Raw genomic sequence first — 24,525 nt, forward strand, 5'->3', positions numbered from 1 at the left:
CAATATTGCTAGCTCATCACAACACAATGGCGTTCGACGGAGAAGACGTTGTTTTGGTTATTATAGTTTATAGATCTTAATCACAACGTACACGCACACACATATATATATGTCAATTAATAGAGTAAACATCGTTAATACTTGTTTGTATCCGGACACTCTAGTCTGAGTGCACTTTGACGTGCTAGCCTAGCCTGCTGGTTAGCTTAGCTTGTTAGCTAAGAAAGAAGTGATGGACGCAGCCAAGCAGAGATGCAAAGTAAGTGTAAAGTCTTGTTATTCACTCAACATGACACATAACTGCTGTTGTTATTTGTCTACATGCTTGCTGTTGTTATTTGCCTGCTCACAGTCTTCCTAACTGCTGCCGTTGAAGAAATATTTATGATGTTAGACAAATAAAGAGCACAAGGAGGCTAGCAGCTTTGTTTACTACCTTGATATTTATGTCTTAGCGCCATTCTTTAATATGTCCTATGTAAGAATGTGGGTGTTGTTGACAAGATGTGATTCCCTGCCAAAAAAAATAGATTTCCTGTCGCGGGAGCGCGCACCGCTGGCTAAAAGCTGCATTGCTTGGCTTGGTCATGTGATTGTAACACTACGTGTTTGACATTATTTCAGACTTTATCGTGTCCGCAAAATGACATTTTGCCTTTTCTGTGGTATTAATGAGATTTATTGTTAGTCCCATGGTGATGTGATAAAAGCTCTTTCTTCTTTGGAACATAACCACAATTATAACTGTTATTTCTTCCTGCACATAATAAATATGTACAACGTGTTTGGATGTATTCATTTATGTCAAATTGTCATTAAATGTAATACTGCATGACAAAAAGTGATTCAACGTAATATTTTGATATTTACACATCCCATATTTGACTAGAATACCCTTATGAGCATTACATATATCAACATCAAGTACCTACTGTACTGTTTACTCGTTGAAATACTCTTTTTAGAGCAAATATCTACCAAAACGACCACTTTGCTGCTGCCAAAAATGTATTTCAAGTAATATTTTGATACTGACACATCTTATCTCTGCATATTTGACTAGAATATCCTTATGGGCATCACATATATCAACATCAAGTACCTACTGTACTGTTTACTTGGTGAAATACCATTTTAGAGCTAAAAACTACCCACATTTCTACAAGTAAACAGTACAGTAGGTACTTGATGTTGATATATGTAATGCCCATAAGGATATTCTAGTCAAATATGCGATGTGTAAATATCAAAATATTACTTTGAATCACTTTTTGTCACACAATATTACATTTAATGACAATTTGACATAAATGAATACATCCAAACATGTTGTACATATTTATTATGTGCAGGAAGAAATAACAGTTATAATTGTGGTTATGTTCCAAAGAAGAAAGAGCTTTTATCACATCACCATGGGACTAACAATAAATCTCATTCATACCACAGAAAAGGCAAAATGTCATTTTGCGGACACGATAAAGTCTTAAATAATGTCAAACACGTAGTGTTACAATCACATGACCAAGCCAAGCAATGCAGGTTTTAGCCAGGAAATCACATTTTGGCACAACACCGGGCGTTCTATCGAATTTAGCTACCCGTAAAAATGAGTTACTAATCTTCGTGCATTTGTAAAATAAATGTTTTCACTTAAATTAATTTATCCAGACAATCATTAGGACCAAAGACCCTGGGAGGACTTTGCTCTTTAAAAGGGAAAACCTGAACATATTCACTGAGGAAGGACAGTATCAAGATGAACTAATCACTCTATTTATTATCAATATATCCTGTTCTTCTTACATGATATCTTTTTTTTGTTCTATTTGATCATTTAAAGGGGAACTGAACTTTTTAAATCATTCACAGCCCTAATGTAAGACATGTTTTTCTTTGTTGTATGCATTCTAAATCATAAATAAGCACTAGCAAAAGTCAGCCAACGGTTGAGTCAATTGTAGTCGCTCTGTTCCGCCTATAGAGTGTTCTAAATAACATCCTAAAACCTCCATCATCATTTGATATAAACATAAGTATATATGTCATGTAGTCACATTCATAATAACATGTAATATATACATGATGTAAGTATATATGTCATGTAGTAACATTCATAATAACATGTAATATATACATGATGTAAGTATATATGTCATGTAGTAACATTCATAATAACATGTAATATATACACGATGTAAGTATATATGTCATGTAGTAACATTCATAATAACATGTAATATATACATGATGTAAGTATATATGTCATGTAGTAACATTCATAATAACATGTAATATATACATGATGTAAGTATATATGTCATGTAGTAACATTCATAATAACATGTAATATATACATGATGTAAGTATAAATGTCATGTAGTAACATTCATAATAACATGTAGTATATACATGTAAGTATCTATGTCATGTAGTAACATTCATAATAACATGTCATATATACATGATGTAAGTATATATGTAGTATGTAGTAACATTCATAATAACATGTCGTATATACATGATGTAAGTATATATGTCATGTAGTAACATTCATAATAACATGTAATATATACATGATGTAAGTATATATGTCATGTAGTAACATTCATAATAACATGTCATATATACATGATGTAAGTATATATGTAGTATGTAGTAACATTCATAATAACATGTCGTATATACATGATGTAAGTATATATGTCATGTAGTAACATTCATAATAACATGTAATATATACATGATGTAAGTATATATGTCATGTAGTAACATTCATAATAACATGTAATATATACATGATGTAAGTATATATGTAGTATGTAGTAACATTCATAATAACATGTCATATATACATGATGTAAGTATATATGTCATGTAGTAACATTCATAATAACATGTAATATATACATGATGTAAGTATATATGTCATGTAGTAACATTCATAATAACATGTAGTATATACATGTAAGTATCTATGTCATGTAGTAACATTCATAATAACATGTCATATATACATGATGTAAGTATATATGTCATGTAGTAACATTCATAATAACATGTCATATATACATGATGTAAGTATATATGTCATGTAGTAACATTCATAATAACATGTCATATATACATGATGTAAGTATATATGTAGTATGTAGTAACATTCATAATAACATGTCGTATATACATGATGTAAGTATATATGTCATGTAGTAACATTCATAATAACATGTAATATATACATGATGTAAGTATATATGTCATGTAGTAACATTCATAATAACATGTAATATATACATGATGTAAGTATATATGTAGTATGTAGTAACATTCATAATAACATGTCATATATACATGATGTAAGTATATATGTCATGTAGTAACATTCATAATAACATGTAATATATACATGATGTAAGTATATATGTCATGTAGTAACATTCATAATAACATGTCATATATACACATGAAGTACATGAATATACACATGAAGTACATGAATACACAAATGAAGTACATGAATACACACATAAAGTACATGAATATACACATGAAGTACATGAATATACACATGAAGTACATGAATACACACATGAAGTACATGAATACACACATGAATACACACATGAAGTACATGAATATACACAAAGTACATGAATATACACATGAAGTACATGGATATACACATGAAGTACATGAATACACACAGGAAATACATGAATATACACATGAATATACACATGAAGTACATGAATATACACATGAAGTACATGAATACACACATGGAGTACATGAATACACACATAAAGTACATGAATATACACATGAAGTACATGAATATACACATGAAATACATGAATATACACATGAATACACACATCAAGTACATGCATATACACATGAAGTACATGAATACACACATGGAGTACATGAATACACACATAAAGTACATGAATATACACATGAAGTACATGAATATACACATGAAGTACATGAATATACACATGAAGTACATGAATACACACATGAAATACATGAATATACACATGAATATACACATGAAGTACATGAATACACACATGAAGTACATGAATATACACATGAAGTACATGAATACACACATGAAGTACATGAATACACATGAAGTACATGAATACACACATGAATACACACATGAATACACACATGAAGTACATGAATACACACATGAAGTACATGAATACACACATGAAGTACATGAATACACACATGAAGTACATGAATACACACATGAATACACACATGAAGTACATGAATACACACATGAATACACACATGAAGTACATGAATACACACATGAAATACATGAATATACATATAAAGTACATTAATACACACATGAAGTACATGAATATACACATGAAGTACATGAATATACACATGAATACACACATGAAATACATGAATACACACATGAAGTACATGAATATACACATGAAGTACATGAATACACACATGAAGTACATGAATATACACATGAAGTATATGAATATACACATGAAGTACATGAATACACACATGAAGTACATGAATATACACATGAAGTACATGAATATACACATTAAGTACATGAATATACACATGAAGTACATGCATATACACATGAAGTACATGAATATACACATGAAATACATGAATATACACATGAAGTACATGAATGTACACATGAAGTACATGAATACACACATGAAGTGCATGAATATACACATGAAATACATGAATACACACATGAAGTACATGAATACACACATGAAGTGCATGAATATACACATGAAATACATGAATACACACATGAAGTACATGAATACACACATGAAGTACATAAATATACACATGAAGTACATGAATATACACATGAAGTACATGAATACACACATGAAGTACATGAATACACACATGAAGTACATGAATATACACATGAAGTACATGGATACACACATGAAGTACATGAATATACACATGAAGTACATGAATACACACATGAAGTACATGAATATACACATGAAGTACATGAATATACACATGAAGTACATGAATACACACATGAAGTACATGAATATACACATGAAGTACATGAATACACACATGAAGTACATGAATATACACATGAAGTACATGAATACACACATGAAGTACATGAAAACACACATGAAGTACATGAATACACACATGAAGTACATGAATATACACATGAAGTACATGAATACACACATGAAGTACATGAATACACACATGAAGTACATGAATATACACATGAAGTACATGAATACACACATGAAGTACATTAATACACACATGAAATACTTGAATATACAAAAAGTACATGAATACACACATGAAGTACATGAATATACACATGAAGTGCATGAATACACACATGAAGTACATGAATACACACGTGAAGTACATGAATATACACATGAAGTGCATGAATATACACATGAAGTACATGAATATACACATGAAGTACATGAATACACACATTAAGTACATTAATACACACATAAAGTACATGAATATACACATGAAGTGCATGAATATACACATGAAGTGCATGAATATACACATGAAGTACATGAATACACACATGAAGTACATGAATATACACATGAAGTACATGAATACACACATGAAGTACATGAATATACACATGAAGTACATGAATATACACATGAAGTACATGAATATACACATGAAGTGTATGAATATACACATGAAGTACATGAATATACACATGAAGTGCATGAATATACACATGAAGTACATGAATACACACATGAAGTACATGAATACACACATTAAATACTTGAATATACACAAAGTACATGAATACACACATGAAGTACATGAATATACACATGAAGTGCATGAATACACACATGAAGTACATGAATACACACATGAAGTACATGAATATACACATTAAGTACATGAATATACACATTAAGTACATGAATATACACATGAAGTACATGAATACACACATGAAGTACATGAATACACACGTGAAGTACATGAATATACACATGAAGTACATGAATATACACATGAAATACATGAATACGCACATGAAGTACATGAATACACACATGAAGTACATGAATACACACATGAAGTACATGAATATACACATGAATACACACATGAAATACATGAATACACACATGAAGTACATGAATATACACATGAAGTACATGAATACACACATGAAGTACATGAATACACACATGAAGTACATGAATATACACATGGAGTACATGAATATACACATGAAATACATGAATATACACATGAAATGCATGAATACACACATGAAGTACATGAATACACACATGAAGTACATGAATACACACATGAAATACATGAATATACACAAAGTACATGAATATACACATGAAGTACATGAATATACACATGAAGTACATGAATACACACATGAAGTACATGAATATACACATGAAGTACATGAATACACACATGAAGTACATGAATACACACATGAAGTACATGAATACACACATGAAGTACATGAATATACACATGAAGTACATGAATATACACATGAAGTACATGAATACACACATGAAGTACATGAGTATACACATGAAGTACATGAATACACACATTAAGTACATGAATACACACAAAGTACATGAATATACACATGAAGTACATGAATACACACATGAAGTACATGAATACACACATAAAGTACATGAATACACACATGAAGTACATGAATACACACATGAAGTACATGAATACACACATGAAGTACATGAATATACACATGAAGTGCATGAATATACACATGAAGTACATGAATACACACATGAAGTACATGAATATACACATGAAGTACATGAATACACACATGAAGTACATGAATATACACATGAAGTACATGAATATACACATGGAGTACATGAATACACACATGAAATACATGAATACACACATGAAGTACATGAATATACACGTGAAGTACATGAATATACACGTGAAGTACATGAATATACACGTGAAGTACATGAATATACACGTGAAGTACATGAATATACAATTAAAGTACATGAATATACACATGAAGTACATGAATATACACATAAAGTACATGAATATACACATGAAGTACATGAATACACACAAGAAGTACATGAATATACAATTAAAGTACATGAATATACACATGAAGTACATGAATATACACATGAAGTACATGAATACACACAAGAAGTACATGAATATACAATTAAAGTACATGAATATACACAAAGTACATGATTACACACATGAAGTACATGAATATACACATGAAGTGCATGAATACACACATGAAGTACATGAATATACACATGAAGTACATGAATATACACATGAAGTACATGAATATACACATTAAGTACATGAATATACACATGAAGTACATGAATACACACATTAAGTACATGAATACACACAAAGTACATGAATATACACGAAGTACATGAATACACACATGAAGTACATGAATACACACATGAAGTACATGAGTACACACATGAAGTACATGAATACACACATAAAGTACATGAATACACACATGAAGTACATGAATATACACATGAAGTACATGAATATACACATGAAGTACATGAATACACACATGAAGTACATGAATACACACATGAAGTACATGAATACACACATGAAGTACATGAATATACACATGAAGCACATGAATACACACAAGAAGTACATGAATGTACACATGAAGTACATGAATATACACATGAAGTACATGAATACACACATGAAGTACATGAATATACACATGAAGTACATGAATACACACATGAAGTACATGAATACACACATGAAGTGCATGAATATACACATGAAGTACATGAATACACACATGAAGTACATGAATATACACATGAAGTACATGAATACACACATGAAGTACATGAATATACACATGAAGTACATGAATATACACATGAAGTACATGAATATACACATGAAGTGTATGAATATACACATGAAGTACATGAATATACACATGAAGTGCATGAATACACACATGAAGTACATGAATACACACATTAAATACTTGAATATACACAAAGTACATGAATACACACATGAAGTACATGAATATACACATGAAGTGCATGAATACACACATGAAGTACATGAATACACACATGAAGTACATGAATATACACATTAAGTACATGAATATACACATTAAGTACATGAATATACACATGAAGTACATGAATACACACATGAAGTACATGAATACACACGTGAAGTACATGAATATACACATGAAGTACATGAATATACACATGAAATACATGAATACGCACATGAAGTACATGAATACACACATGAAGTACATGAATACACACATGAAGTACATGAATATACACATGAATACACACATGAAATACATGAATACACACATGAAGTACATGAATATACACATGAAGTACATGAATATACACATGAAGTACATGAATACACACATGAAGTACATGAATACACACATGAAGTACATGAATATACACATGGAGTACATGAATATACACATGAAATACATGAATATACACATGAAATGCATGAATACACACATGAAGTACATGAATACACACATGAAGTACATGAATACACACATGAAATACATGAATATACACAAAGTACATGAATATACACATGAAGTACATGAATATACACATGAAGTACATGAATACACACATGAAGTACATGAATATACACATGAAGTACATGAATACACACATGAAGTACATGAATACACACATGAAGTACATGAATATACACATGAAGTACATGAATATACACATGAAGTACATGAATACACACATGAAGTACATGAGTATACACATGAAGTACATGAATACACACATTAAGTACATGAATACACACAAAGTACATGAATATACACATGAAGTACATGAATACACACATGAAGTACATGAATACACACATAAAGTACATGAATACACACATGAAGTACATGAATACACACATGAAGTACATGAATACACACATGAAGTACATGAATATACACATGAAGTGCATGAATATACACATGAAGTACATGAATACACACATGAAGTACATGAATATACACATGAAGTACATGAATACACACATGAAGTACATGAATATACACATGAAGTACATGAATATACACATGGAGTACATGAATACACACATGAAATACATGAATACACACATGAAGTACATGAATATACACGTGAAGTACATGAATATACACGTGAAGTACATGAATATACACGTGAAGTACATGAATATACACGTGAAGTACATGAATATACAATTAAAGTACATGAATATACACATGAAGTACATGAATATACACATAAAGTACATGAATATACACATGAAGTACATGAATACACACAAGAAGTACATGAATATACAATTAAAGTACATGAATATACACATGAAGTACATGAATATACACATGAAGTACATGAATACACACAAGAAGTACATGAATATACAATTAAAGTACATGAATATACACAAAGTACATGATTACACACATGAAGTACATGAATATACACATGAAGTGCATGAATACACACATGAAGTACATGAATATACACATGAAGTACATGAATATACACATGAAGTACATGAATATACACATGAAGTACATGAATACACACATTAAGTACATGAATACACACAAAGTACATGAATATACACGAAGTACATGAATACACACATGAAGTACATGAATACACACATGAAGTACATGAGTACACACATGAAGTACATGAATACACACATAAAGTACATGAATACACACATGAAGTACATGAATATACACATGAAGTACATGAATATACACATGAAGTACATGAATACACACATGAAGTACATGAATACACACATGAAGTACATGAATACACACATGAAGTACATGAATATACACATGAAGCACATGAATACACACAAGAAGTACATGAATGTACACATGAAGTACATGAATATACACATGAAGTACATGAATACACACATGAAGTACATGAATATACACATGAAGTACATGAATACACACATGAAGTACATGAATATACACATGAAGTACATGAATACACACATGAAGTACATTAATATACACATGAAGTACATGAATATACATATGAAATACATGAATACACACATGGAGTACATGAATACACACATGAAATACATGAATACACACATGAAGTACATGAATATACACGTGAAGTACATGAATATACACGTGAAGTACATGAATATACAATTAAAGTACATGAATATACACATGAAGTACATGAATATACACATGAAGTGCATGAATATACAATTAAAGTACATGAATATACACATGAAGTGCATGAATATACACATGAAATACATGAATATACACATGAAGTACATGAATATACACATGAAGTATATGAATATACACATGAAGTACATGAATACACACATGAAGTACATGAATATACACATGAAGTATATGAATATACACATGAAGTACATGAATACACACATGAAGTACATGAATACACACATGAAATACATGAATAAACACATGAAGTACATGAATATACACGTGAAGTACATGAATATACACATTAAATACATGAATATACACGTGAAGTACATGAATATACACATTAAATACATGAATATACACGTGAAGTACATGAATATACACATGCAGTACATGAATACACACATGAAGTACCTGAATACACACGTGAAGTACATGAATACACACGTGAAGTACATGAATATACGCGTGAAGTACATGAATATACACATGAAGTACATGAATACACACATGAAGTACATGAATACACACATGAAGTGAATGAATACACACATGAAGTACATGAATATACACATGAAGTACATGAATACACACATGAAGTACATGAATACACACATGAAGTACATGAATACACACATGAAGTACATGAATATACACATGAAGTACATGAATATACACGTGAAGTACATGAATATACACGTGAAGTACATGAATATACACGTGAAGTACATGAATACACACGTGAAGTACATGAATATACACATTAAATACATGAATATACACAAAGTACATGAATATACATGTGAAGTACATGAATACACACGTGAAGTACATGAATACACACGTGAAGTACATGAATACACACGTGAAGTACATGAATATACACGTGAAGTACATGAATATACACATGAAGTACATATATACACACATGAAGTACATGAATACACACGTGAAGTACATGAATATACACATGAAGTACATGAATACACACGTGAAATACATGAATATACACGTGAAGTACATGAATACAGATGTGAAGTACATGAATATACACATGAAGTACATGAATATACACATGAAGTACATGAATATACACATGAAGTACATGAATACACACGTGAAATACATGAATATACACGTGAAGTACATGAATACAGATGTGAAGTACATGAATATACACATTAAGTACATGAATATACACATGAAGTACATGAATATACACATGAAGTACATGAATACACACATGAATATACATGAATACACACATGAAGTACATGAATACACACATGAATATACACATGAAGTACATGAATATACACATGAATATACACATGAAGTACATGAATATACACATAAAGTACATGAATATACACATAAAGTACATGAATACACACATGAAGTACATGAATACACACATGAAGTACATGAATACACACTTGAAGTACATTAATACACACGTGAAGTACACACGTGAAGTACATGAATATACACGTGAAGTACATGAATATACACATGAAGTACATGAATACACACATAAAGTACATGAATATACACATGAAGTACATGAATATACACATGAAGTACATGAATATACACATAAAGTACATGAATACACACATAAAGTACATGAATACACACATGAAGTACATGAATATACACATGAAGTACATGAATATACACATGAAGTACATGAATATACACATGAAGTGCATGAATACACACGTGAAGTACATGAATATACACGTGAAGTACATGAATATACACGTGAAGTACATGAATATACACGTGAAGTACATGAATATACACATGAAGTACATGAATATACACATGAAGTACATGAATGCACACATTAAGTGAATGAATACACACATGAAGTACATGAATATACACATGAAGTACATGAATACACACATGAAGTGAATGAATACACACATGAAGTACATGAATACACACATGAAGTACATGAATATACACATGAAGTGCATGAATACACACATGAAGTACATGAATATACACATGAAGTACATGAATACACACATGAAGTACATGAATACACACATGAAGTACATGAATATACACATGAAGTACATGAATATACACATGAAGTACATAAATACACACATAAAGTACATGAATACACACATGAAGTACATGAATATACACATGAAGTACATGAATACACACATGAAGTACATGAATACACACATGAAGTACATGAATATACACATAAAGTACATGAATACACACATGAAGTACATGAATATACACATGAAGTACATGAATACACACATGAAGTACATGAATACACACATGAAGTACATGAATACACACATGAAGTACATGAATATACACATGAAGTACATGAATATACACATGAAGTACATGAATATACACATGAAGTACATGAATACACACATGAAGTACATGAATACACACATGAAGTACATGAATATACACATGAAGTACATGAATATACACATGAAGTACATGAATATACACATGAAGTACATGAATACACACATGAAGTACATGAATACACACGTGAAGTACATGAATATACACATGAAGTACATGAATATACACATGAAATACATGAATACGCACATGAAGTACATGAATACACACATGAAGTACATGAATACACACATGAAGTACATGAATATACACATGAATACACACATGAAATACATGAATACACACATGAAGTACATGAATATACACATGAAGTACATGAATACACACATGAAGTACATGAATACACACATGAAGTACATGAATATACACATGGAGTACATGAATATACACATGAAGTACATGAATATACACATGAAATACATGAATACACACATGAAATGCATGAATACACACATGAAGTACATGAATACACACATGAAGTACATGAATACACACCTGAAATACATGAATATACACGAAGTACATGAATATACACATGAAGTACATGAATATACACATGAAGTACATGAATACACACATGAAGTACATGAATACACACATGAAGTACATGAATACACACATGAAGTACATGAATACACACATGAAGTACATGAATATACACATGAAGTACATGAATATACACATGAAGTACATGAATACACACATGAAGTACATGAATACACACATGAAGTACATGAATACACACATGAAGTACATGAATACACACATGAAGTACATGAATATACACATGAAGTACATGAATATACACATAAAGTACATGAATATACACATAAAGTACATGAATACACACATTAAGTACTTGAATACACACATGAAGTACATGAATACACACATGAAGTACATGAATATACACATGAAGTACATGAATATACACATAAAGTACATGAATACACACATGAAGTTCATGAATACACACATGAAGTTCATGAATACACACATGAAGTACATGAATATACACATGAAGTACATGAATATACACATAAAGTACATGAATATACACATAAAGTACATGAATACACACAAAGTACACATGTGTGTAAGAATCGTGTTAACCACCAATGTATCATCTCCTCCTCCTAAAGCCAATATCGTGAATCCTTTGAGCAGCTGACCGTATCGCCGCACCCCAGCAACCCCGTGTCACGATGCTGCCACCTGATGTACAACACCAGTACAACATTTTAATCCAGCACACCCAACAGAAGAATATCATAAATAAGTATACACGCCGGGCCAAAAGGAAACCACTCAGCCAACACATTTTTGGGATGGTTGATATCATCTCAAATCTACATCCTAACAACAATACATGGCAGGATATATCATTTGCTATATGAATGATAATAGAAGCATTTCTAATCCAGTTCAAGGCTCCTAATTGACGTATGCAGTAACATATTGTGTCATTTATACACCTACTATTGTATACACATTATGAGGGACAAACTGTAAAAAATTGATTATTCATCTACTTGTTCATTTACTGTTAATATCTGCTTATTTTCTCTTTGAACATGTTCTATTTACACTTCTGTTCAAATGTAATAATCACTTATTCTTCTCTTCTTTGATACTTGACATGATGATACCACACATTTAGGTATGGATGTGATACCAAGTAGTTACAGGATCATACATTGGCCATATTCAAAGTCCTCATGTGTCCAGGGACATATTTACTGACTTTATAAACATAATACACATTTCTAGAAAAGGAAAACATTTTTTTGTGATGATAAAAAAATATAGATAGTAGTATCGACGAGATACGCTCCTGTACTTGGTATCATTACAGTGGATATCAGGTGTAGATCCACCCATGGCATTTGTTTACATTGTGACGGCGGTGAGCTATTGTATCCTCCTACGCTGTGTAGTGAAGCATGTTTAGCTATTCCTCGTCCTCCAGTGATAATGCTACTTGTAAGAAACGTACTGTATTTGTCATAATTAAAGTCCTCTTGTGTCCAGGGACGTATTTACTGACTTTATAAACTAAATATGCATTTTTTTTAAAAGAATAAAGATTTTGTGATGATAAAAAATATCGATGTAATCATAGTAGTATCGTCTAGATACGCTCCTGTGCTTGGTATCATTACAGTGGATGTCAGGTGTAGATCCACCCATGGCGTTTGTTTACATTGTGACGGCGGTGAGCTATTGTATCCTCCTACGCTGTGTAGTGAAGCATGTTTAGCTATTCCTCGTCCTCCAGTGATAATGCTACTTGTAAGAAACGTACTGTGTTTGTCATATTTAAAGTCCTCATGTGTCCAGGGACGTATTTACTGACTTTATGAACTAAATATGAATTTTAAAGAAAGGAAAAAAGATTTTGCGACGATAAAAAATATCGACGTAATCATAGTAGTATCGTCTAGATACGCTCCTGTGCTTGGTATCATTACAGTGGATGTCAGGTGTAGATCCACCCATGGCGTTTGTTTACATTGTGACGGCGGTGAGCTATTGTATCCTCCTACGCTGTGTAGTGAAGCATGTTTAGCTATTCCTCGTCCTCCAGTGATAATGCTACTTGTAAGAAACGTACTGTATTTGTCATATTTAAAGTCCTCATGTGTCCAGGGACGTATTTACTGACTTTATGAACTAAATATGAATTTTAAAGAAAGGAAAAAAGATTTTGCGACGATAAAAAATATCGACGTAATCATAGTAGTATCGTCTAGATACGCTCCTGTGCTTGGTATCATTACAGTGGATGTCAGGTGTAGATCCACCCATGGCGTTTGTTTACATTGTGACGGCGGTGAGCTATTGTATCCTCCTACGCTGTGTAGTGAAGCATGTTTAGCTATTCCTCGTCCTCCAGTGATAATGCTACTTGTAAGAAACGTACTGTATTTGTCATATTTAAAGTCCTCATGTGTCCAGGGACGTATTTACTGACTTTATGAACTAAATATGAATTTTAAAGAAAGGAAAAAAGATTTTGCGACGATAAAAAATATCGACGTAATCATAGTAGTATCGTCTAGATACGCTCCTGTGCTTGGTATCATTACAGTGGATGTCAGGTGTAGATCAACCCATGGCGTTTGTTTACATTGTGACGGCGGTGAGCTATTGTATCCTCCTACGCTGTGTAGTGAAGCATGTTTAGCTATTCCTCGTCCTCCAGTGATAATGCTACTTGGAAGAAACGTACTGTATTTGTCATATTTAAAGTCCTCATGTGTCCAGGGACATATTTACTGACTTTATAAACACAATATAAATTTTGAAAAAAAGAATAAAGATTTTGTGACGATAAAAAATATCGATGTAATCATAGTAGTATCATCTAGATACGCTCCTGTGCTTGGTATCATTACAGTGGATGTCAGGTGTAGATCCACCCATGGCGTTTGTTTACATTGTGACGGCGGTGAGCTATTGTATCCTCCTACGCTGTGTAGTGAAGCATGTTTAGCTATTCCTCGTCCTCCAGTGATAATGCTACTCGGAAGAAACGTACTGTATTTGTCATATTTAAAGTCCACATGTGTCCAGGGACATATTTACTGACTTTATAAACACAATATACATTGTAAAGAAAGGAAAAAAGATTTTGTGGCGATAAAAAATATCGACGTAATCATAGTAGTATCGTCTAGATACGCTCCTGTACTTGGTATCATTACAGTGGATGTCAGGTGTAGATCCACCCATGGCATTTGTTTACATTGTGACGGCGGTGAGCTATTGTATCCTCCTACGCTGTGTAGTGAAGCATGTTTAGCTATTCCTCGTCCTCCAGTGATAATGCTACTTGTAAGAAACGTACTGTATTTGTCATATTTAAAGTCCTCATGTGTCCAGGGACATATTTACTGACTTTATAAACACAATATGAATTTTAAAGAAAGGAAAAAAGATTTTGTGGCGATAAAAAATATCGACGGAATCATAGTAGTATCGTCTAGATACGCTCCTGTACTTGGTATCATTACAGTGGATGTCAGGTGTAGATCCACCCATGGCATTTGTTTACATTGTGACGGCGGTGAGCTATTGTATCCTCCTACGCTGTGTAGTGAAGCATGTTTAGCTATTCCTCGTCCTCCAGTGATAATGCTACTTGGAAGAAATTTACTTTGTCGCCATGGAGACCAGGATCATGATTGCATGTGTTAAAGCAGCTCTTCCTGAGGGTGTTTCAGTGTTATAACTTCACCTTTATCTTGACTTTTTACACCAAAATTAATCCATTATCCCTTTTTTGTCTACACACTGTGTCTGCTTGTAAGTACTCTGTGTGTGTGCGCTGCCTAACATGCTCATAAACCAGCAATGATGACGACACGGGGGGTTTCAGAGGCGGTATAGTACTGAAAATGATTCATTAGTATCACAGTACTAATAGTGGTATACCGTACGACCCTCGTACATGTAAACGTACCGAATGCTCGGAGTTTGTCAATCTTGTGTTTGTCTTGCAGACGTCTGTGAGGAACATTACTAACCCTGAGCAGCAGGAGTGGAGCTTCGGGATGGAGGAGGAGGAGCCACAGCCCTACCACTTTAAAGAGGAAGAGGAGGCGCCACAGCCCCCTCACATTAAAGAGGAAGAAGAGAGCCCCCACTTCAAAGAAGAAGAGGAGGAGGAGGAGGAGGCCCCACAGCCCCCTCACATTAAAGAGGAAGAGGAGGAACACAGCATCAGTCAGGAGTTCCCGGTGACAGTTGTCATTGTGAAGAGTGAAGATGAGGAGGTGAAAGGTGAGAGAGACCACTGTGGAGCAGCCAAGATGTTAGCTCCGCTGTCAGATAGTGACGAGGCGACGTCTCACTCTGATGATGATGCAACACGTCATGATGATGATGCAACACGTCACGCTGACAACGCACACTTGACATGTTGTCACTGCGACAAGACCTTCAAATACCCCAGTCACCTGAAAGCACACGCGAGAACGCACACCGGAGAGAAACCCTTTTCCTGCCCGGAGTGCGGCAAAGGCTTCCCACAAAGCAACAGCTTGAAGGAGCACATGCGAATACACACCGGAGAGAAACCGTTTCCCTGCGCGGAATGTGGCAGAGATTTCAGACTAAAACACATGCTGAAACAACACATGCAGATACACACCGGAGAAAAACCTTTTACCTGTTCAGTATGCGGCAAAGGCTTTGTGCGAAGTCTGCATTTGAAAAGACACGCCAGAACACACACTGGCGAAAAAACGTTTGCATGTCCAAACTGCGACAAAAGCTTTTATGATCGATCCAACCTTGTCACACACAAGAGAACACACACCGGGGAGAAACCTTTTTCCTGCTCGGAATGCGGTAAAGGTTTCGCACAGAGTAACAGTTTGAAAGAGCACATGAGAATACACACCGGAGAGAGACCTTTTTCCTGCTTAGCATGTGGCAAAGGTTTTACACAAAGTAATAGATTGAAAGAGCACATGAGAACACACACGGGAGAAAAACCTTTTTCCTGCCCTGAATGTGGTAAAGGCTTTTCCCGAAATAGTGCCATCAAAGACCACATGAGTACGCACAATGCAGAGAAACCCTTTTCCTGCTCTGAATGTGGTCGAGATTTTAGACTCAAAAAAGTGCTGAAGCAACACATCAGAATACACACTTGAGAGAAACCTTTTTCTTGTTCACTTTGTTGCAAAGGTTTTACACAAACTAACGCTCTGAACGTTCACATGAGGATACACACGAGATAAAAACCCTTTACCTGTTCAATCTGTGGTGAAGGTTTTGGATGAAGTCAATATTTGAAAAAAACTGTCTAAACTTGAATATTGACTTTGTAACGTCAGCACATGCAACATGTGTGACATCATTGTTGTTCTTCTAACATGTATAGATGATATACTTTAGATTTTATATTTATGTAATATTGTGTACTTTGATTTCAAAATGAAGAGAACAGTTTGACTGAAAAGGTGAGAGTAAAAAGTACAAACCAGGTTCTTCTGGAAGCATATTAATATTTACTTGATACATCATTTGAGTGTTTTATACAAGATCATTTACTTTTCAAATGTGTGACTTTGTTGACTCCCAATAATCCATTCTATTAATGATCTTTATTACTCTCTTTTGTGATATGAATATTGTTTTATACGTAAGTCCCCACACTTTTATGCAATAAACAATGTATGCTCCAATAAATGTACTTCATATTTGTTGAGTATGTGTTTTGTTTTATTAAATATTGTACTTAATATTTACCAACACAGGCTATGATGTTAATACCCAGAATGCAATGCACTCTGAAGGGTAGGGTGAGCGCATACCTGAGTGGGGTTAGATGTTCCAATCCTTTTCCCTTGAGAAACGTGGATGGGGATGATAGTCGTCACAAAATCGGGTGTGGTGAGACGGAAGGATGTTCATGGCAGCCGTGGGCTGTCATGATAGTCATGGTGGGGTATGGGGGAGGGATAGTCATGGTGGGGTATGGGGGAGGGATAGTCATGGTGGGGTATGGGGGAGTGATAGTCATGGTGGGGTATGGGGGAGTGATAGTCATGGTGGGGTATGGGGGAGTAATAGTCATGGTGGGGTATGGGGGAGTGATAGTCATGGTGGGGTATGGGGGAGTGATGCTAATGGTATTACCATTGAGCAGTTCAAATGTATCACAATCTCAAAAAGTTGGTTTAACAACTCAAAAAGATGTTTAACAAACTCAAATGTTTCACAAACAAAAAATTATTTTAAAAACTCAAAAAATGGTTTTGAAAATTCAAAAAAATGTTTTAAAAAGTAAAATATGTTTTAAAAACTCAAAAAAATGTTTTCAAAACTCAAAAAAAAAATGTTTCACAAACTTTTTAAAAACTCAAAAAAATGTTTGAGTTTTTTGTTTCACAAACAAACAAAACAATTTTAAAAACTCAAAAAGTGTTTTACAAACTCAAAGAAAATGTTTCACAAACTCAAAAAAATTGTTTTAAAAACTCTAAAAAATGTTTTACAAACTAAAAAAATTGTTTCACAAACTAAAATATGTTTTAAAAACAAAATGTTTCCAAAACTCAAAAAAAAAAAGTTTCAAACTCCAAAATGTTTCACAAACAAAAAATAGTGTTAAAAACTCAAAAAAATGTTTGGAAAACTCAAAGAAAATGTTTCACAACTCAAAAAATTGTTTTAAAAACGCCAAAAAATAAACTCAAAAAAATGTTTCACAAGCTAAAATATGTTTTAAAAACTCAAAAAAATGTTTCTCAAACAAAACAATATTTTAAAAACTCAAAAAATTGTTTTGAAAACTCAAAAAAATGTTTTAAAAACAAAAATATGTTTTAAAAACTCAAAGAAATGTTTCACAAACTTTTTTTTTTTAAAAAACTCAAAAAAATGTTTCACAAATTAAAATATGTTTCAAACTCAAAAAAATGTTACACAAACTATTTTTTTTTTAAAAACTCAAAAAAATGTTTCACAAACTCCAAAAATAGTTTTGAAAACTCAAAAATGTTTCACAAACAAAACATTATTTTAAAAACTCAAAAAATGTTTTACAAACTCAAAGAAAATGTTTCACAAACTCAAAAAATTTGTTTTAAAAACTCTAAAAAATGTTTTACAAACTAAAAAAATTGTTTCACAAACTAAAATATGTTTTAAAAACAAAATGTTTCACAAACTCAAAAAAATGTTTTCAAAACTTAAAAAAAAAGTTTCAAACTCAAAATTGTTTCACAAACAAAAAATTGTTTTAAAAACTCTAAAAAACTTTTCAAACAAAAACTTAATTCAAAAACTAAAAAAAAATGTTTTAAAAACTCAAAGAAAATGTTTCACAACTAAAAAAATTGTTTCACAACTAAAAAAATTGTTTCACAAACTAAAATATGTTTTAAAAACAAAATGTTTCACAAACTCAAAAAATTGTTTTGAAAACTCAAAAATGTTTCACAAACAAAGAATTATTTTAAAAACTCAAAACATGTTTTACAAACTCAAAAAAATTGGTTTAAAAACTCAAAAATGTTTTACAAACTCAAAAAAATTGTTCCACAAACTAAAATATTTCACAAACTCAAAAAAATGTTTTAAAAACAAAAAAAAATGTTTCAAACTCAAAAAAATGTTTCACAAACAAAAAATTGTTTTACAAAATCCAAAAAATGTTTTGAAAACTCAAAAATGTTTCAAACAAAAACTTATTTTAAAAACTCAAAGAAAATGTTTCACAACTCAAAAAATTGTTTTAAAAACTCAAACAAATGTTTCACAAACAAAAAATGTTTCACAAGCTAAAATATGTTTTAAAAACTCAAAATAAATGTTTCAAGAACTCAAAAAGTTGTTTTAAAAACTCAAAAAAATGTTTCACAAACTCAAAAGCAAAATGTTTCACAAACTAGAACAAAAGTTTTCCAAACACACGAAAGGATTTGCACGTAGAAAAAGTGAATATTTTAGAGTGTAATAAAAGAGCAAAGAGGTGAAAAGTATTTTCTTTAAAACTGTCATTGTTGAATCAAAATTAATGTTGTGGATTTTGGACCTATTGTGTGTTTGTCATATCAGAAACCAACTTTTCTAGGACAAAAGGTACTAAAGTAAAAAACACCAACTTCTAATTGAGGGATAGATCTGAAGACTTTGGTGTGAAAGTAAAAAACAACAACTTATTTGTATGACTTTTATGAGTGGGGCTCTTTTGGATCCCCAATAATTGTATTGGGATTTTTTTTAACTGTCATTACCTCAACAAATAATAATTAATTCAAATTTATGTTATGAAATTAAATATTTCACTTTACATTTTTGAGGGGCCATAAAAACATTGACAAAATGCACTTAAAACTTGTTTTTTTAAAAAAATTTTTAAATATATTTAACATATTGACCTGAAGTTGATCCAGAGATTTACTGTAAGCAATATAGGATTTATTTTTTAAACACTTTTATGACTGAGACCCTTCAGACCAAACTTGAGAGTAAAAAAAGGATATCGGTATTGGTCTTGATAATGTATGTCAGAATAATTGTATCGCACAACTTTGTGTCAGCTGGCCCTGCCTGAGGACAAAAGCTGTCCTTGATCCTACCAAGAAGAAGGCTTGTAAAACTCCACTGTGTACAATGGGAAGCGACATGAAGGTGTGGGTTTCTTTCTTCTATTGTAATCCACAGGAAGATTTTGTCTTGACCCAAGATCCACAAAGCGGAGAGGAAGCAGGACCTGACTCCCCTCCAGGCACCTTTTCTTTGAACTGTTTTACGACCTTTTCTTTGAACTGTTTTGTAATCAAAGGCGATGGCTGTTTACGACCCCCCTCCCTTAGAAACAGCCGTTGCCATGTAATCAGGGAAAGTCCAAATAAAAGAGGAGGCGTACAATTTTTCGTCAGAGCGTGGGACGACACTCAGTGTCTACGCGTTTCTCCTCAATTGAGCTAAATTGAATTCTGTCTCTGTTTAATTCCTTGCTTCTTGTCTTGTTTAATAGATGTCATCAGTGTTTGAACCTGACCATGTACAGCAGGGGTCAGCAACCTTTTTGAAAGCAAGAGCTACTTCTTGGGTAGTGATTAATGCGAAGGGCTACCAGTTTGATACACACTTCAATAAATTGCCAGAAATAGCCAATTTGCTCAATTTACCTTTAACTCTATGTTATTATTAATAATTAATGATATTTACACTTAATTGAACGGTTTTTAAGAGGAAAAACATGAAAAAAATGACAATTAAATTTTGAAACATATTTTATCCTCAATTTCGACTCTTTAAAATTCAAAATTCAACCGAAAAAAAGAAGAGAAAAACTTAAAAAAAGATTTTATGGAACATCATTAGTAATTTTTCCTGATTAAGATTAATTTTAGAATTTGGATGACATGTTTTAAATAGGTTAAAATCCAATCTGCACTTTGTTAGAATATATAACAAATTGGACCAAGCTATATTTCTAACAAAGACAAATCATTATTTCTTCTAGATTTTCCAGAACAAAAATTTTAAAATAAATTCAAAAGACTTTGAAATAAGATTTAAATTTGATTGTACAGATTTTCTAGATTTGCCAGAATCATTTTTTGGAATTTTAATCATAATAAGTTTGAAGAAATATTTCACAAATATTCTTCGTCGAAAAAACAGAAGCTAAAATGAAGAATTAAATTAAAATTTATTTATTATTCTTTACAATAAAAAAAATAAATTTAATTGAACATTGATTTAAATTGTCAGGAAAGAAGAGGAAGGAATTTAAAAGGTAAAAAGGTATATGTGTTTAAAAATCCTAAAATAATTTTTAAGGTTGTATTTTTTCTCTAAAATTGTCTTTCTGAAAGTTATAAGAAGCAAAGTAGAAAAATGAATGAATTTATTTAAACAAGTGAAGACCAAGTCTTTAAAATATTTTCTTAGATTTTCAAATTCTATTTGAGTTTTGTCTCTTACAATTAAAAATGTCGGGCAAAGTGAGACCAGCTTGCTAGTAAATAAATACAATTTAAAAAATAGAGGCAGCTCACTGGTAAGTGCTGCTATTTGAGCTATTTTTAGAACAGGCCAGCGGGCTACTCATCTGGTCCTTACGGGCTACCTGGTGCCCGCGGGCACCACGTTGGTGACCCCTGATGTACAGCATCAAAATGCTTGCTTTAATATTTCAGTGTGCGGCCCTCAGCGGAAAAAGTTTGGACACCCGTGGGTTTTGTTTACATTTGCACAATGTTGAATTAAATAGCAAAAGTATAAAATCCAGACAAACTATTGAAGTCATTCAGTAAAAAATTTATTTGTGGGCCATTTTTCTGCCTTATAGTATCAACTTCACATCACATTGCAGACTCACAGCCGAAAAGTGGGATTAGGAATCAATCTGAGACAATATATAGCATGTTAGTATATATAATACATCTTTTTTTACAAGACACATAAATTAAGTCATTTCTGACATTCCTTCAGTAGATTGCACACATTGTGTCACAGGAAGCAAAGGAAGAGTTACTAATGATGTGGGTGGGAGCACCAAAGGCTGCCTTCAAATGTGCTGTGATCGACGCACATTTGTCCCCGTATAGTACACAAAGATTGATTAGAGTTTTAAGGAGTGACTAGTAGATGTTTAGTAGAGTCCTGTGATCACTTCTGTGTCATAAAGTGCAGCATCAATCATCTCAAATGTCTCAAAAGTCATTGGGACTGAATGGGATTAGAGTGGTGTGTTTCTGCAATCACCTGGCAACTGTAGAACATTCCTGGGGGTCTGCAGGGGCACTGACACCTCTACTCCATTTTGGATCTTTGTTTTCATTCCTGGGGGTCTGGAGGGGCACCGACACCTCTACTCCATTTTGGATCTTTCCATCTTGGTTTTCAGGATCTCCTGCGAGACAAACGTGGTTGTTGAGCAGAAAGAAGTAAGCAGGGAATGTGAGTGTTACCTCTTCCTCATCCAGCATGGCAGGCAAGGCGCTGTGGAGAGAGGCCGTGGCAAAGGATTAACCGGAGGCAAACATTGGGTGAGAAACGGTGAAGTAGCAAGAAATGCATACAAGCATGTTGTGTAGAAAGTAGACAATGGTGCATATGACCTCAGCTCCAAGTTGTGACAAAGGTTACAAATGAAACGTTGTACAGTACAAACAAGTCTGATGATGTAATCATTTCAATGCAATTAACCAAAAGGACAAAATGGAACTTGTTTGCTTTCACTCAGACACGTT

General features: G+C 32.6%; 2 protein-coding genes across 2 annotated transcripts in view; one reads left to right on the plus strand and one right to left on the minus strand.

Annotated features, from left to right (window-relative positions):
• Nucleotides 1–18,991, plus strand: LOC133641131 (zinc finger protein 239-like). The gene is made up of 2 exons (XM_062035014.1): nt 1–259; nt 17,305–18,991. Exons 1-2 carry the CDS (start codon nt 233–235, stop codon nt 18,460–18,462), a joined length of 1,185 nt encoding a protein of 394 aa, XP_061890998.1. The 5' UTR covers nt 1–232; the 3' UTR covers nt 18,463–18,991.
• A 5,061-nt stretch (nt 18,992–24,052) lies between these two features.
• LOC133641130 (transmembrane protein 87A-like) overlaps nt 24,053–24,525 on the minus strand; it is a 53,156-nt gene continuing 52,683 nt past the window's right edge. The window contains exons 18-19 of the mRNA XM_062035013.1: nt 24,244–24,274; nt 24,053–24,185 (exon numbers count right to left, since the gene is read on the minus strand). Coding sequence (XP_061890997.1) covers nt 24,144–24,185; nt 24,244–24,274 — 73 coding nt within the window. The 3' untranslated portion in view covers nt 24,053–24,143. The remainder of the gene's footprint in view (nt 24,186–24,243; nt 24,275–24,525) is intronic.

This window comes from Entelurus aequoreus, linkage group LG23 (genome assembly GCF_033978785.1).
Source record: "Entelurus aequoreus isolate RoL-2023_Sb linkage group LG23, RoL_Eaeq_v1.1, whole genome shotgun sequence".
In the NCBI taxonomy this organism is placed as follows: domain Eukaryota; kingdom Metazoa; phylum Chordata; class Actinopteri; order Syngnathiformes; family Syngnathidae; genus Entelurus; species Entelurus aequoreus.

Excerpts from the sequence above, each read along its gene's own strand:
- LOC133641131 (XM_062035014.1), top strand. The coding sequence starts at position 233 with ATGGACGCAGCCAAGCAGAGATGCAAA. Across the intron at positions 260-17,304 it reads CAGCCAAGCAGAGATGCAAA|ACGTCTGTGAGGAACATTAC; the intron begins GTAAGTGTAAAG and ends TTTGTCTTGCAG.